Source organism: Sphaeramia orbicularis, chromosome 16 (assembly GCF_902148855.1).
Source record: "Sphaeramia orbicularis chromosome 16, fSphaOr1.1, whole genome shotgun sequence".
NCBI lineage: Eukaryota > Metazoa > Chordata > Actinopteri > Kurtiformes > Apogonidae > Sphaeramia > Sphaeramia orbicularis.
In genome coordinates this window covers 9,826,925-9,841,186 of record NC_043972.1, presented here as the reverse complement: position 1 = coordinate 9,841,186, position 14,262 = coordinate 9,826,925, and the positions used below count along the sequence as shown (strand labels likewise).

The window sequence follows — 14,262 nt, the reverse complement described above, 5'->3', positions numbered from 1 at the left end:
CCATCTGAACTAAATCTAAACTAGATCTAAACTGTTTAATACCTGTTGATCCACTAATCCTATCAATACATGTCAATAATGGGTGTAAAATACAGTTCTTCATCTTTTCATGGTCTTCAGATATGACCCATTTGGACGTTCAGAGGCTCCGTAGTTACCGTGGAAACACTTTTATCTTCTACAACATTGATTCACCAGTAAAACCCATGGTGTTGGATCAATGACAATGGATGGACACACTGGGTTTAAGTTCAGTTAATGAGAGATTTTGCTGAAAAAGTCACTTTTTCTTCATTTTTCTCTGTTTCTGATATAATAGCCCTCAACTTTAATCTGATCTTTAATGAACATCTACATGATCTATAAATTAAATATAGAAAAGTACCTGATTTTCACTGAAAAAAAACACAAAACAAAGAGGATAATATTACAATAAATGGTGATAAATCACTCAGGAAAGGTTAAATATAGATAGAAATTCACTTGGGAACTACCACAAAAGTCACACTGGTTCCTTATGGGTTAAAGTTGAGGGTAATTATTTAAAAAAAAAAAGAGAGAAAACAGAAGAAAAAGTGACTTTTTCTATAAAATCTATCATTAACTGAACATAAACCCAGTGTGTCCATCCACTGTCATTGATCCAACTCCATGGGTTTTACTGGTGAATCAATGTTGTAGAAGATGACGGTGTTTCCATGGTAACTACGGAGCCTCTGAACGTCCAAATGGGTCATATCTGATGACCATGAAAAGATGAAGAACTGTGTTTTACACCAATTATTTCCATGGATTGATAGGTAACTAATATTTAACAAGTGAAAAACTAGCAGATCTTACTAATACCCCTGCCCCTCCTTCTCACCAATATCCTGCCTAGTCAGGGATTAATTTAGAATTTTAAATTAATAATTGTAAATTACATTAACCCATAAGGACCCAATGTGACATTTGTGCCAGCTCCCAAATACATTTTTGTCTATATTTAACTATCCTTAAGTGATTTATCAGCATTTACTGTAATATTATCTTTTTTTCAGTGAAAATCAGGTATTTTCCTACATTTAATTCACCAATCATGTAGATGTTCATAAAACTCAAAGTAAAGTTGATGATTATTATATTAAAAAATAGAGAAAACTGAAGAAAAAGTGACTTTTTCAGCAAAATCTATCATTTACTGAACATAAACCCAGTGTATCTATCCACTGTCATGAGTCAAACTCCATGGGTTTAGTATTTTTGTCTTCAGTTTCTTCAGTTTGTGGCTTCTTTAGTTCTTGTTGCTCATTATCTTTGTTGATTCTGGTCATTGTATTGAATATTTTAGCTGTTTTTGTTCATTTTGTTGCTTATTTCAGTCCTTTTTACTTCATTTTTTCCACACTATTATTTTGTAAATATTTTATTCATTTTTATCCATTTATTAAATATATACACATACAAATGTGTCCATCCACTGTCATTGATCCAACTCCATGGGTTTTACTGGGGAATCAATGTTGTAGAAGATGACGGTGTTTCCATGGTAACTACGGAGCCTCTGAACTTCAAATGAGTCATCCATGAAAAACCATGAAAAACTGTATTTTACACCAGTTATTGACATGTATGGATAGGATTAGCGGACCAACAGGTATTAAACAGTTTAGATCAGTAGATGCTTTTGGCCGATGGTGGGTTTTTGAGTCTTTATGGGTTAAACATAATCCCATCAGTTGCTTTTATAATATGTTTTTTAAATTGTAGCGCCTTTGTGGACCCCCACCTCCATGATGGGGTTTTAGTAAAGACACAGCGGTTCCGTGGCCTCTCAGGTGTTTCCTCTGCGGATGATAAACGTCCTCCATCTGTGTCCACCTTATCGGCCTCTCGACAGTTTAAGGATGATTAAACTCTGAGCTCTGAGTCCATAGATCCAGGAAACAGAGCAGGGAATTAAGAAAAAAGAAGCAGTGACTGAGTTCAGGGGCTGAATTGTCTGTGACCTGGCTTACAGAAATAAGCTCACAGGGTTTTGTTCCTGCATGTCGGAAGGTGATAATCTGCCTTTTAGTCAACGCTTTGCATGGAGACTGGCTTTAATGCATGAGGTTTAACATCTGTCCGCTTGGTTTTAATGGAGCTATTTTATTGTTAGTTTTTTTTTTTCTGATTTATGCTGCTTTGTGTCCCAGTTCCTTTTTACTAAACAGAATTCTGCATCATAAACTTCTACTAAAATGTATTTATTTGCTAAAGCGCATCTCTTATTTCTAATTTTAACCAGTATTTCATCTATTTTTTATATATTTATTCATTTATTTATCAGTGACAATGCAGTAAAACATAGCGAACATACGCAACATCTGATGTTAGCATAGCATTTACTTTTATTTATTTTTATATAGAGATTAAGGTTTAGGGATGATATTAGATACTTTCATAACTCAGACTGATTTAGTTAAATACAATTTGAGCTGCACAGTTTAATAATAAAGTGGTAATATTATGACTTTGTTTAGAGCCGACCTGCTCAGTTATCAAGGAAAAAACACAGATGAGTCTTTCCACTAATTTTATTTTTAATTAGCTCAAACTTAAATTAGTGTAAATAATGAAAATGTAGTTTTGTAACTTTAATTTTGCAGGTTTTGTGCAGTTTGTCACTGCTCAGTGTCACCAAAATCAGAATTAATAAATAGAAACAACAAAAAAAAGGTTATATAATAGGTTTATATATTATTTTCTGTTGTTGTGAGTGTGTATAAATGCAAATAAGCTGAAATTATCAGTAAATATTTGAACCATAATGCATAAGTAGAAGTCAGAATGTCAGTATTAGAGCATCAAAAATATCTGAGCAAAACCTTGAGGTTTGATAAAATATAATCAATCATATGAGGTTATTGTTTAAGATAAGATAAGGTAAGATAAGATTAGATCAGACAAGGTAAGGTAGGATAAGATAAGGTAGGATAAGGTAAGATAAGGTAGGATAAGATAAGGTAGGATTAGATAAGGTAAGACAAGATAAGGTGGGATAAAATAAGGTAAGATTAGGTAGGATAAAGTAAGGTAAGATAAGACAAGGTAGGCTAAGGTACGGTAAAATAAGATAAGGTAGGATAAGATAAGGTAAGACAAGATAAGGTAGGATAAGATAAGGTAAGATCAGATAAGGTAGGATAAAATAAGGTAAGATTAGGTTGGATAAGATAAGGTAAGACAAGATAAGGTAGGATAAAATAAGATAAGATAAGGTAGGATAAGATAAGGTAAGACAAGATAAGGTAGGATAAGATAAGGTAAGACAAGATAAGGTAGGATAAGATAAGGTAAGATCAGATAAGGTAGGATAAGATAAGGTAAGATCAGATAAGGTAGGATAAAATAAGATAAGATAAGGTCGGATAAGATAAGGTAAGACAAGATAAGGTAGGATAAGATGAGGTAGGATAAGATAAGGTAAGATAAGGTAGGATAAAATAAGGAAAGATAAGGTAGGATAAGATAAGGTAAGACAAAATAAGGTAGGATGAGATAAGATAAGATAAAACTTTATTGATGCCCTTAAGGGGAACTTACACAGTCAACAGCAGCAAAAATACAAACATAAAGTGTAGCAAAGACAGAAAATATACAATGTGAAACCTAAAATATAAATAGAAAAAAGAAATCTGCTATTTATACAAGTATTTATATACATTTAGATTTAATTATTATATACATATTTACAGTGTTTTTCTAATTTCTGATAACATTTCCTTTCGGATCCAACAGAAAACACAGTATTTGGCAGCAGCTGAAACATAAACATCCTGTCATGTATGTGCAGATGAAACCTGTCTGTATTCAACCCTTCGCTCTCTGGTGAAACATGATGATCGTTTCTAACCGAGCGCGTCCCTCGTGTTTCCCTGGAGCGTCATGGTGTTTTCCTCTCTGACCTTTCCCATCCTGTTGCCATGGTTACAGTATCCTCTCCGTCTTCTTCCTCAGGCCCCGGAGAGTCTTCTGGAGTCTCTGGAGACGCATCTCAACACCCTAGAGGGCAAGAAGCCGTAAGTACCAGCACTAATGGTTTCCACCCATCTGTAGCCACGGGGTTCCAGGTGATCCGCGTGAACCTGCTGCTCAACCCCTGTGGCCTGATTAACCTTTGACCTTTAACCCTTTAAGAACTGTTGTTTCTCAGGTGCTACATTTTTGCACCGTCATACAAATGAACATGTGCTCTTGACAAAATGAGGTCGGGTTCTTTTTATTGGTCTATAACACATTAGGGTAGAGGCCTGTATTGGCTGAGGGGGAGGGGTGGAAGTGGGCGGGGCAGAGAGCAGCAGAATGCAGTCAGTGAGAGACAGATGGAAGATTTTTATTACTTCTAGCAACATTTTAGCGAGGGAATGATTAGAAATAACTGAAAATAAGAAGCTGGAACGTGAATGCAGAATGATCTAGACCAGTGTTTCTCAACGGGGGCAGTTGGGACAACGTGTGTGTATGTGTGTGTGTGTGGGGGGGGGTTGGAACGGGAAAGCTGAGAGGGGGCCACTGAGACTCAAATGGGAGGGGTTAGTCCATATAAGTGTCAATAACAAGCAGCATGTTGTGTCAATGGTGAATTTCCATCCCCCCCTGGTCTTTGTTGGTAACATCCGTCGTGACCCCTCCCCCCGGTTGCGAAGGAGGCACTACCTAAGCAACGTAACATATATATATAAGCTCCGTCAGACCAATTCCACCCCCTCATTCGCAAAATTTTTTTTTTTTTTTTGGGGGGGGGGGGGGGGGGTAGCAGGAGGCCTATGATGACAAAAAGGGGCGTTTGCTCAAAAAAAGTTGAGAAACACTGCTCTAGATGAATCAAAATGTTTACGCACTTTTTTAAATAGTTGAAAGTTAAAGGTAGGGTGGGAGAGCCAGGAAAAACAGTTCGAGCAAGCTACATTTTGAAAATACACAATTCAGAAGTCCAAACCCCAGAATCTCTTTATTGTCAGTGTACCAAGTACAACGAAACTGAGGTAGAGCTCTCAGGTTCAGTGCAAGAATTTACAGACAGACAACAAATATCAATAAAAGGCACAGTTATTCACATTAAAAAAAAAAAAGTATTACAAACTAAGATATTTGTAAAACATAGAATTTATTTAGTGCAAATTATTTATTTTTTGTTTGTTTATTTAGCAGGGACAGTACACATTAATGAACATTTCTGTAAATGTGCCAGTATTAGCAAAACATTGTTATTATTATTATTTTTCAACTGTTGCCCCTGGATAAGATGTAAAATACCAGCATTCATAAAATTAGAAACATTTTAAAAAATTATGGCTGCACCCACACATTGCATAAATAACACGAGAAGTAGTGCAAATGACATGAAAGATAAATATCATGGGATAAATAATGTGAAGAATAAATAATATGATATATTCAGATCTCTGATTCTGATATGGGCAAACACATATGGGGTCACCATGGAAACTACATACAAACCCACTTGGGACCTTTATATGCAGCCCAAATGGAACCCTTCTAGGGCCCACATGGACATGCTGGCTAAAGTACCGGTACACGCAATGCTTATTCCTGAGGGTTCACGAGCGCTGAGTAGCATCCATTCACCCGCCTGCCGCTGTGACAAAGCAGCTATCCGGTGAACTTTCCATCCTAATAACTTAATATAGCCAAGCTCTGGCTCTGGCTCCATTTCCTGTACAAGTGCTCCAAGCCTCTGAGAACGAACGATTCATGCACGAAGAGGGGAACGAGCAGAGGGGGGAGGGACAAATGGCAGTTGAGTTTGATAGACATGTCACCGTTCAGTCATTTCGATGGGTCGGTTAAAATGATTGGATGGTGTTTTTTCAGTCCTGTCAGTTCCACAAGTGAATATAATATTTTATTTTTGGGTTAGAGCATTTAATTAATTGGTTGTAATCGGGGTGTGAAGGAGATTTCAACCAATATAGTAAAAAATACTCCAGGAAAATATCTCCTACCCCACCTTTAATCCCTAGAGTTTCGTTAAATTTGTTACGCACATTTACAGTTGATTTTCATGATAAATGTATGACTGTTTTTTGTTTTGTTTTTTAACTATAACATGTTGTTTTAAGCAGTTACTACATTTAATAATGACAATTAATGGCCAGATATTGGAAGTTAAGTTCTTCCTGTAGAAAGATGAAAAAGAATTGGCAACATAAAGAACTCTAGTCTTGCTATAACGGTTAAAGGTCCAGACCACTGTACCTCACATAACCTTCTACAACCTGACTCTAATACTGTACTCCAGGTCTCAGAGGTTTAATGTGTTTTATCTCCAAAATCTCCTCTAACATCCTCTTTTCTCTTATTTCCACCTTAACTCAGAGAGGATAAGTAAGTATAAATCAGAACAGGCCTCATTTCACCTCCTGTGTTTGTGTTTTGGTCTTATTTTGTGCAGCGTTGCTTCACTTTGATCAGTGTAAACCTAAATGATTCTGTAGAAATCCCATCTGAACACTGTGCAGTGACAGATTTCTATTTCTACAGAACTCTTCAGTGTATTTTCTTGTCATTTGTGTCACTGACATACAACGACAGACCTGTACGTTCACTAACATTTATGTTTCTGCATCTTCCAACCTGCTTTAACTCCTGCAAAGCTTTACAGTCCTGCATTTCTACAACATCTACGTCTAACATGAGGTTAAAAAAAAAAAAAAAAAGAAAGAAAAGAAAAGCTTTGTTGATGTGGAGCTGGGGTTAAGATGCCATTACTCAGCGGTGCAGTGTGGATCCATTAATTGCAGATGTTTAGTAAATGGAATTGCTTTGAGATGCTGCCTGCAAACACTCAGTGATACTAAAGCTGTTGTTTTGCCTCCATGTCAGTACCAGTCATTATGTTGAACATGTGCTCTATTATTGTTTTTAACTCACGTGATCTTGTTGTTTTGCAGGTCGCCCACTAAGGTAAGACATGTCTCAGTGTAATTATAGTGTAGGGCTAGTTTACTATTAACCTTCTGGTATCCAAATGAGCATATGAAACACACTTTGCTCTTCATGTTATAAAAAGTCATATTATTTTTCACAATTCATATTAGCTCAGAATTCAAAAGCTGTTCATTTTTGCATGATTTTTAAAATTATGACCCAACCACTAAAAACTGCACATTGTAAACACTTCTAACACCCTTCTGCCAAGTGAGTAAAAAACGCACGCTGACACATTTAGAACAGTTGACCAAGCACAAAAAATAACAAGTGGTTCCAGGCACAACAAACCCAACAACACCTCTTGCATGTATTGTAGCTTATTTTGTCATCAGTTCAGCTGGTGTCATCCTGTCTAATGCATGTGCTGAGGTCAACATATCAACTGCCTCTATATATGTGCCAAGTTTGAAGTAAATTGAAACAAAATTGATGTTTTTATAGACATTTGAAATTTCACTCATTATAAGTAAATGGGAGAAAAAAAAAAGATTTAAAAAATTTATTAAAAATGTGAACTTCGACCTTCTTTTCCCAAAATGTAATGACATCTATTTTGGATCACAGGCAATCTATAAACCCAATTTGGTATGAATTCAACCAACAGTTTTGCTGCTCCAGACATTTGAAATTTCACCCATTATAAGTAAATTGGGGGAAAAAGATCTTAAAAATTCATTAAAAATTGAAACTTTGACCTACTTTTCCCAAAGTGTAATCACATCTATTCTGGGTCACTGGCAATTTATAAACCCAATTTGGTATCAATTCAACCAATAGTTTTGCTGGTAGAGTGTTAACAAACATAAACATGCTTGAATTAAGGTAAAAAATCTTGAATTAAGATAAAAAATAAATAAATCTGCCAATGAAACTAGTGAAAATTATCTTGGTAAGATTTCTTGAAATCAGATTTTCCAGATCTATTGTCTATAAATCAGTTCTTATATCTCACTGAAAAGTTCCTCTTTAGGTGATTCTGTCTTATTTTAAGTGTGGTGAGATATTTGGACTAGAAATGAGAAAAATACACTTGGTAAGATTTGGATTTTTTCCAGTGCACATATCAATTGCCTCCATATATGTGCCAAGTTAGAAGTAAATTGAAACAAAATTGATGTTTTTATAGACATTTGAAATTTTGCCTAATATGAGTAAATGGCAGAAGAAAAAAGATTTAAAAAATTCATAAAAAATGTGAACTTTGACGTACTTTTCCTAAAATGTAATGACACATATTTTGGGTCATTAGCAATCTATAAACCCAATCTGGTATGAATTCAACCAATAGTTTTGCTGCTAGAGGGTAAACAAACAAACATGCTTGAATTTAGCAACAAAAAAAAAATCTTGAATTAAGCAAAAAAAAAAATCTGCTAATGGAACAAATAAAAATTATCTTGGTAAGATTTCTTGAAATTAGATTTTCCAGATCTATTGTCTAAAACTAAGTTCTTATATCTCACTGAACTCTACTTTACGACCTAAAGTTCCTCTTTAGGTGATTCTCTTATTTTAAGTGTGGTGAAATATTTGGACTAAAAATGAGAAAAATACACTTGGTAAGATTTGGATTTTTTCCAGTGCAAAAATAGTCACTTGCCCGATAAAGGCTTAAAAACTAATAAGTACAATACAATAAATGTAACTGATAGAAAACAGAAGTACTGCTGTCAGGTTGTGATAAATGTAAACCAAACCCGTGCTGGTGCTGATCCGTGTCCTCGTGTTTCTGCAGCAGGAGGCGACGGCCAACAGCAGTTCACCGGCAGCAGCGGCAGCACCGGCCAAGCCCGCGCCCCCCGTCCCCGCCGCCCATGGACCCCCTGCTCGCCCCGGGCCCCCTGCCAAACCCCCTCCGCCCTCTGTCACCCCCACCGCCCCAGCCCCCGCCCCTGCCGCCGCCAAGTATGAGCCACTCAACACTGTTCTGGAGTCTGTGTTACAGTCAGACACAGGCTGAACTGTTCTTCTTCTTCTTCTTCCTCTTCTTCTTCTTCTTCCTCTTCTTCTTCTTCTTCTTCTTCTTCCTCTTCTTCCTCTTCTTCTTCCTCTTCTTCTTTTTCTTCTTCTTCTTCCTCTTCTTCTTCTTCTTCTTCCTCTTCTTCTTTTTCTTCTGCTTCCTCTTCTTCTTTTTCTTCTTCTTTCTCTTCCTCTTCTTCTTCTTCTTTCTCTTCTTCCTTTTCTTCTTCTTCTTCTTCTTCTTCTTCTTCTTCTCCTCTGTTCAGTGCCCTGGATGATGGCTTCCTGTTGGATCTAGACCCCATGTCCTCCTCATCAGCAGGGGGCGCTGCAGCTGCTTCCACAACGACCGGATGGGGAGGTACGAACAGAAACGCACAGATGACTTTAATTCCAGTCTTTAAAAAAATGTTTTTTTAACTTTTTTAATTGAAATTAGAATAATGACAATATAAATAAAAAAGTCATATACAGTATCCAGTATAGGTGATGTCAGAACAATCTGCACTCACATGTACACACACACAAACATATTAAAAAAGAGGTGTGTGTGTGTGGGGGGGATCTGCCTACTTACTTAATAATAAGTTATCTATACAGGGCTGCCAAATTGGATAAAATAACTTTACATTATCTTTTAGTGAAAATTAGATTTTCTTATTTATATATATATATATATATATATATATATATATATATATATATATATATATATATATATATATATATATATATATATATTTTTATATATATATTTATATATTTATATATATATTTATATATTTATATATTTATATTTATATTAAAGCACAATTTGAATAGTATGTACTAGACAAATATTATCAATATACAGTTAATAGTAGAGTTTTACACACTACTGCAGATTATAAAAAGTACTGACCTCATCCAGTACTTCAGAAAGTACTGTTCCCTCTTCTGTGTTCTACATGGACGGACTTTAAGTGCCAGATCATTTGCGTTCTAAAGCTGCCGTTGCCATTTGGCAGACCCTGTGAACGTGGCTCCGGTCCAGCTCCAGCCTTCAAACCCAAATTACATCAAAGCCCTTTTAGCTCTAATAGGCGTCACTGGGGTTTTTCAGCCTTGTTCTTTATTTTGTTGGCAGCGTTCAGATTAAGGATGAATGAATGTCATCAGAACATCCGATTTAAGCCTCACACCTCAGCATTTCCTTCTCCTGTCTGTGTGTTTGTCTTGTGTCGTTTCGTGTCGTGTTGTGTTGTGCAGATCTCCTGGCTGAAGGTGAGTACGCTGCTGATAAGATCCTTCTACAGATTCAACTGCAGAAACACCGGCAGCTGTCAGACTTTACCCCCGTCAGCTTGGCTTTCTATCTGTTGTGGAGTTACAGCAGTGGAAAAAAGTTCCAATTTGCCAAAAAATAAATAAATAAATAAGCTAATGATTTTTTTTTTTTTTTTATTAGACTTAGAGTTGATTTGTCATTCAAGTTTACACCGTACTGTGCTACTGAGAATAAAATTTCATGGCTTTGGCCTCGAGTTCTGCAAAAACAGGGTTTCTGCGGGTCATTAAAAAGCATTAAAAGTCATTAGAGATGCAGATGTTTTGTCTGATGCACTTTATCTTCATCTCGTGGGCGCTTTTAGCAAAGTAGACTTTGGAAGGTTTGACTTGATTTTGTGGTTTTTTGATGTATTGAAAACTTGTTTTTATGTATGAAAGCTTGTGTCTGTTTGAAACTTTAATGTACTGCTGCCCATTTTCAATCTCAATGAGGTTTTCCTGGTTAAATAAAGGTAAATAAATAAATAATAAATTAAATAGATTTTGTAAAAATTAAGGCCTTAAATGCATTAAAAAGCATTGAATTTGATGTCCAGAGGCATTCAAAAATTCAATACACTTGATGGAATAAAAAGCATTGTTATTCATAGTTTATTTTGAATATAAAACATTTAATAATTTTGATCAGAAGTATAGTGTGATGATTGACAGGTGGAACCTTTTAATTGTCTATTGTTTACGGCTGATACATGAAGTCAAAACACCGGATGCTTGGAATGCAACGTGCTGTGATCGTGTTCATGCTGTGGTGAAAGAGTGGAAGGAATATTAGCAAATGTCAGAAAAATGGGAAAATGCAAGTTTCAGCGGAAGTGACTGGAGGAGGAACTGTTCAGAACCTGGTTAAAGCCTGTTGACAGTAAACCGTCATGTATATATAAAACTATATATAAAACTGTATCTGCAGTTGGACATGGACATTGAATTTGTTTCAAGTGGCATTAAAAAACATTAAATTAGATTTGCTGATACCTGCAGAAACCCTGAAAAATTAAACAGCAGCATTGTTGTACATAAAAGAATTGGAAGAATTGACAGATACAAAAATATAAAAACACTACAGAAGGATTTGAATAGAAAAATATATTTGAAAAATGTTTTGCGTGTGTATATTACATGTATGTTATGTTATTTGGAGGTTATTTTGAGTTCAACAGTCTTATGGAATATGTTATTGTTAACAAGAAAAAAAGACACAACAAAATCCTTGACAGTTTCTATGTGTCGTATTCTGGATGTGTTTCATTATCTTTCTGAAACATCCAGTTTTGACCTCGATAGAACGGAGCGTGTGCAGAAGGAACATGTGGGTTTAATGGAACAATAGTTGAGTTCAGTGACTTAAGGGTGATTCTTAATAATGTCAAATCTCATAAATGTATTCAGTGAACAAAAACTTTTTTCCACCACTGTATGTTTGCACACTGTCGAAAACAGACAGATACTCACTTTAGACCAGAGGTGTCAAACATGAGGCCTGTGGGCTAAATCCAGCCGCTAAAGGGTCCAATTCAGCTCATAGGATGAATTTGTGAAATACAGAAATGATGCTGACGATACAGACAAAAGGATGTTAAAACCATTTCAGTTCAGGTTCCACATACACAACATGTCAATCTAAAGTGGATCAGACCAGTAAAATACCATCATAATAATAACTTATAACTAACGACAACTACCAATTTTTAAAATTACATGAAAATGTTTACATTTAGAAACTATCCTCTCACAAAAAATGAGAACAATCAGAAAAAACTACGAACATGAAATGTCTTAAAAAAAATAAGTGTAATTGGACCAATATTCTACTTGTTATTAAATGTTTTGTGTATTTGTAGATCCACTGTGATCTGGAAGTTTTAATGTACATGTGTAAATGATAAACTGAGACAGAATATTGTTAAAATTACACTTATTTTTCATAATAAATTTCAGGTTGTTCGTGTTCATATTCACATTTTTTAAAGGATGCTTTGTAGATGTAAACATTTTCATATGTAATTTTACTTTTTTTCACTTTAAAACATTGATAAAACTTTGGAGTTGTCATTATTTATAGGTTATTCTGTTATTATTTTACCGGTCTGACCCACTTTGGATCATATTGGTCTGAATGTGGAACCTGAACCACTAGTCTGACCCCCCTGCCATAGACACTGACCCCGTCCTGCTGATTTCTTTCCACCGTGTCCAGTCTCTCTGACGTCGTCTTCCTCCTGTCTCTTCTTTTGTGACTGGGTTTTATGTTTGGATTTTGGGTTTTACTCGAGTAGCACCTCCAGCTGCTGCTGCTGCTGCTGCTGCTGACAGCGCCTCCGAGGCTCTGCTGGCTAAAGGAGACTCTGCTGCTGAGGCTAACGCTGCAGCCGCCACCGCCGCCCCTGCAGCTGCGGCGCCCACCGCTGCCACCGCCACTGTGCCCGCTGCGGCGCCCACCTCGCTGCCCGTCTCAGCTCCCAGCACCACCTCAGCCACAGACATCGACCTTTTCGGAGGTCAGTGTGGTTGCAGGGGTCAGGATACGCAGCATGGCCCGTCTGCTTGTCTGCAACAAACCCCTTTAATTTTACTCATTTACAAGGAAGAGTCAAAAAGGTCTCAGACAAAACGTTTATTTATCAAAGTAACCAAGTTTTTTTTCTACATAAGCTCCGTTACTGTCTAAATACTTCTCCAATCTACGTTTCCGTCGGTAGATTCCTTCCTTCCTGTCTTCGACACCAGGCAGTAACCTGCTTTTTTTCTTCATCTAATGACTGAAATCGAATTCATTTATTTATTTAACCTTTATTTCTGGGGCACCATAAAGGGGGGGTAAACGTGACAAATTCATGGGGCCCAGTATTTCTGGGGGGCCCATAGAGTAGTGGAGGGAGTCCAGAGGATACAGGTTAGAAGTTGTGAAAATTTCATGCAAGATCCGCTGTGTAATAGAGGCATAGAAGCTGGGAGTGAGACGCAGAAAGCATGTTAAGTTTCACTTTCGCTTCATGCTACATACTCCACCCCCACCCCCCCCGCTCCAATAAATCAACAAGATACTGGATTTTATAAAGTCCCCACGATGTTTAGCTTTCATGGGGCCCACAGTCGCTAGCAGCGCCCCAGCTTTTGTTTACCTAGGTAAGTTAGTTGAGAACTGATTCTCATTTCCAGTAATGACCTGACCAAGAGGCAGCACACACACACAATGAACCGCAGAACAGATTACATGTACAACAAATCACACAATATCACGTAACAAATAGAAAAGGCTAAAAATGAAAACAGGTGCAGTGGTCCCTGGGGCACTGCTACCAATTGTGGTCCCCGTAGAAGGTAAACGTTGTGGGCCCTTCAAAAAATAAATTATCTGTAAATCTGTCGTCAGAGCTGGGGGGTGGGGGGTGGGGTAGGTCCGTAATGTAAGAACTGGTGGTATAGGGGTGTGGTCCGTAAGTGCCGTAACAACTGGTGTGAAAACAGAAGTAAAACTGAACTTTGGATGTCCGACTTCATGCCTCCCTTACAGCAGAGCTTACACGAAATTTTCACAGCTTCTAACCTACATCCACTGGGCTGCCTGGAAATGCTGGGCCCCATGAATTTGTCATGTTTACACCCCACCCCCCTTTACGGCACCCTAGAGTGGTCCTGAAGTGGAACTGGCTCTGACCTTTAAAATGACCAGAGCGGTACGGCTGAGGTGAGTTGTAGGGATTGTTGCAAAGAATTCCAATCATTAGCGGCAGAAAACTGGAATGAGAATCGACTGAGTCAGTGCCTTTCAGATGTTCTTTTAAGTTTTGGGGACAGAAAAAAAGTCTTATGGAGCTAAACCAGGGCTATAATGAGGATGTGGAAGAATTTCCCATTGAAATTCTCTCAGAAGACTCTGACATCCTTTATAGATTGCACTGGGGCGTCGTCTTGTCGCGGTGAAACCAAACTTTGCAGTGCAGTTTTTCCACTTTGTTTTTTCATCAGTGCGGTCTTCATCTTTCTTAAAACACCTTT

The 14,262-nt window shown here is 37.1% G+C and overlaps 1 protein-coding gene across 8 annotated transcripts in view; it reads left to right on the top strand.

Annotated features, from left to right (window-relative positions):
* Positions 1 to 14,262, top strand: part of snap91a (synaptosome associated protein 91a) — a 114,815-nt gene that overhangs the window by 70,404 nt on the left and 30,149 nt on the right. For 6 of the 8 annotated variants that reach the window (XM_030157099.1, XM_030157107.1, XM_030157103.1 and 3 more), the window contains exons 9-15: positions 3,982 to 4,043; positions 6,364 to 6,372; positions 6,939 to 6,951; positions 8,714 to 8,883; positions 9,204 to 9,298; positions 10,186 to 10,200; positions 12,540 to 12,761. In XM_030157099.1, coding sequence (XP_030012959.1) covers positions 3,982 to 4,043; positions 6,364 to 6,372; positions 6,939 to 6,951; positions 8,714 to 8,883; positions 9,204 to 9,298; positions 10,186 to 10,200; positions 12,540 to 12,761 — 586 coding nt within the window. Of the gene's footprint in view, positions 1 to 3,976; positions 4,044 to 6,363; positions 6,373 to 6,938; positions 6,952 to 8,713; positions 8,884 to 9,203; positions 9,299 to 10,185; positions 10,201 to 12,539; positions 12,762 to 14,262 lie in introns of all 8 variants that reach the window. The other 2 variants (XM_030157100.1, XM_030157102.1) reach the window with 2 other exon arrangements.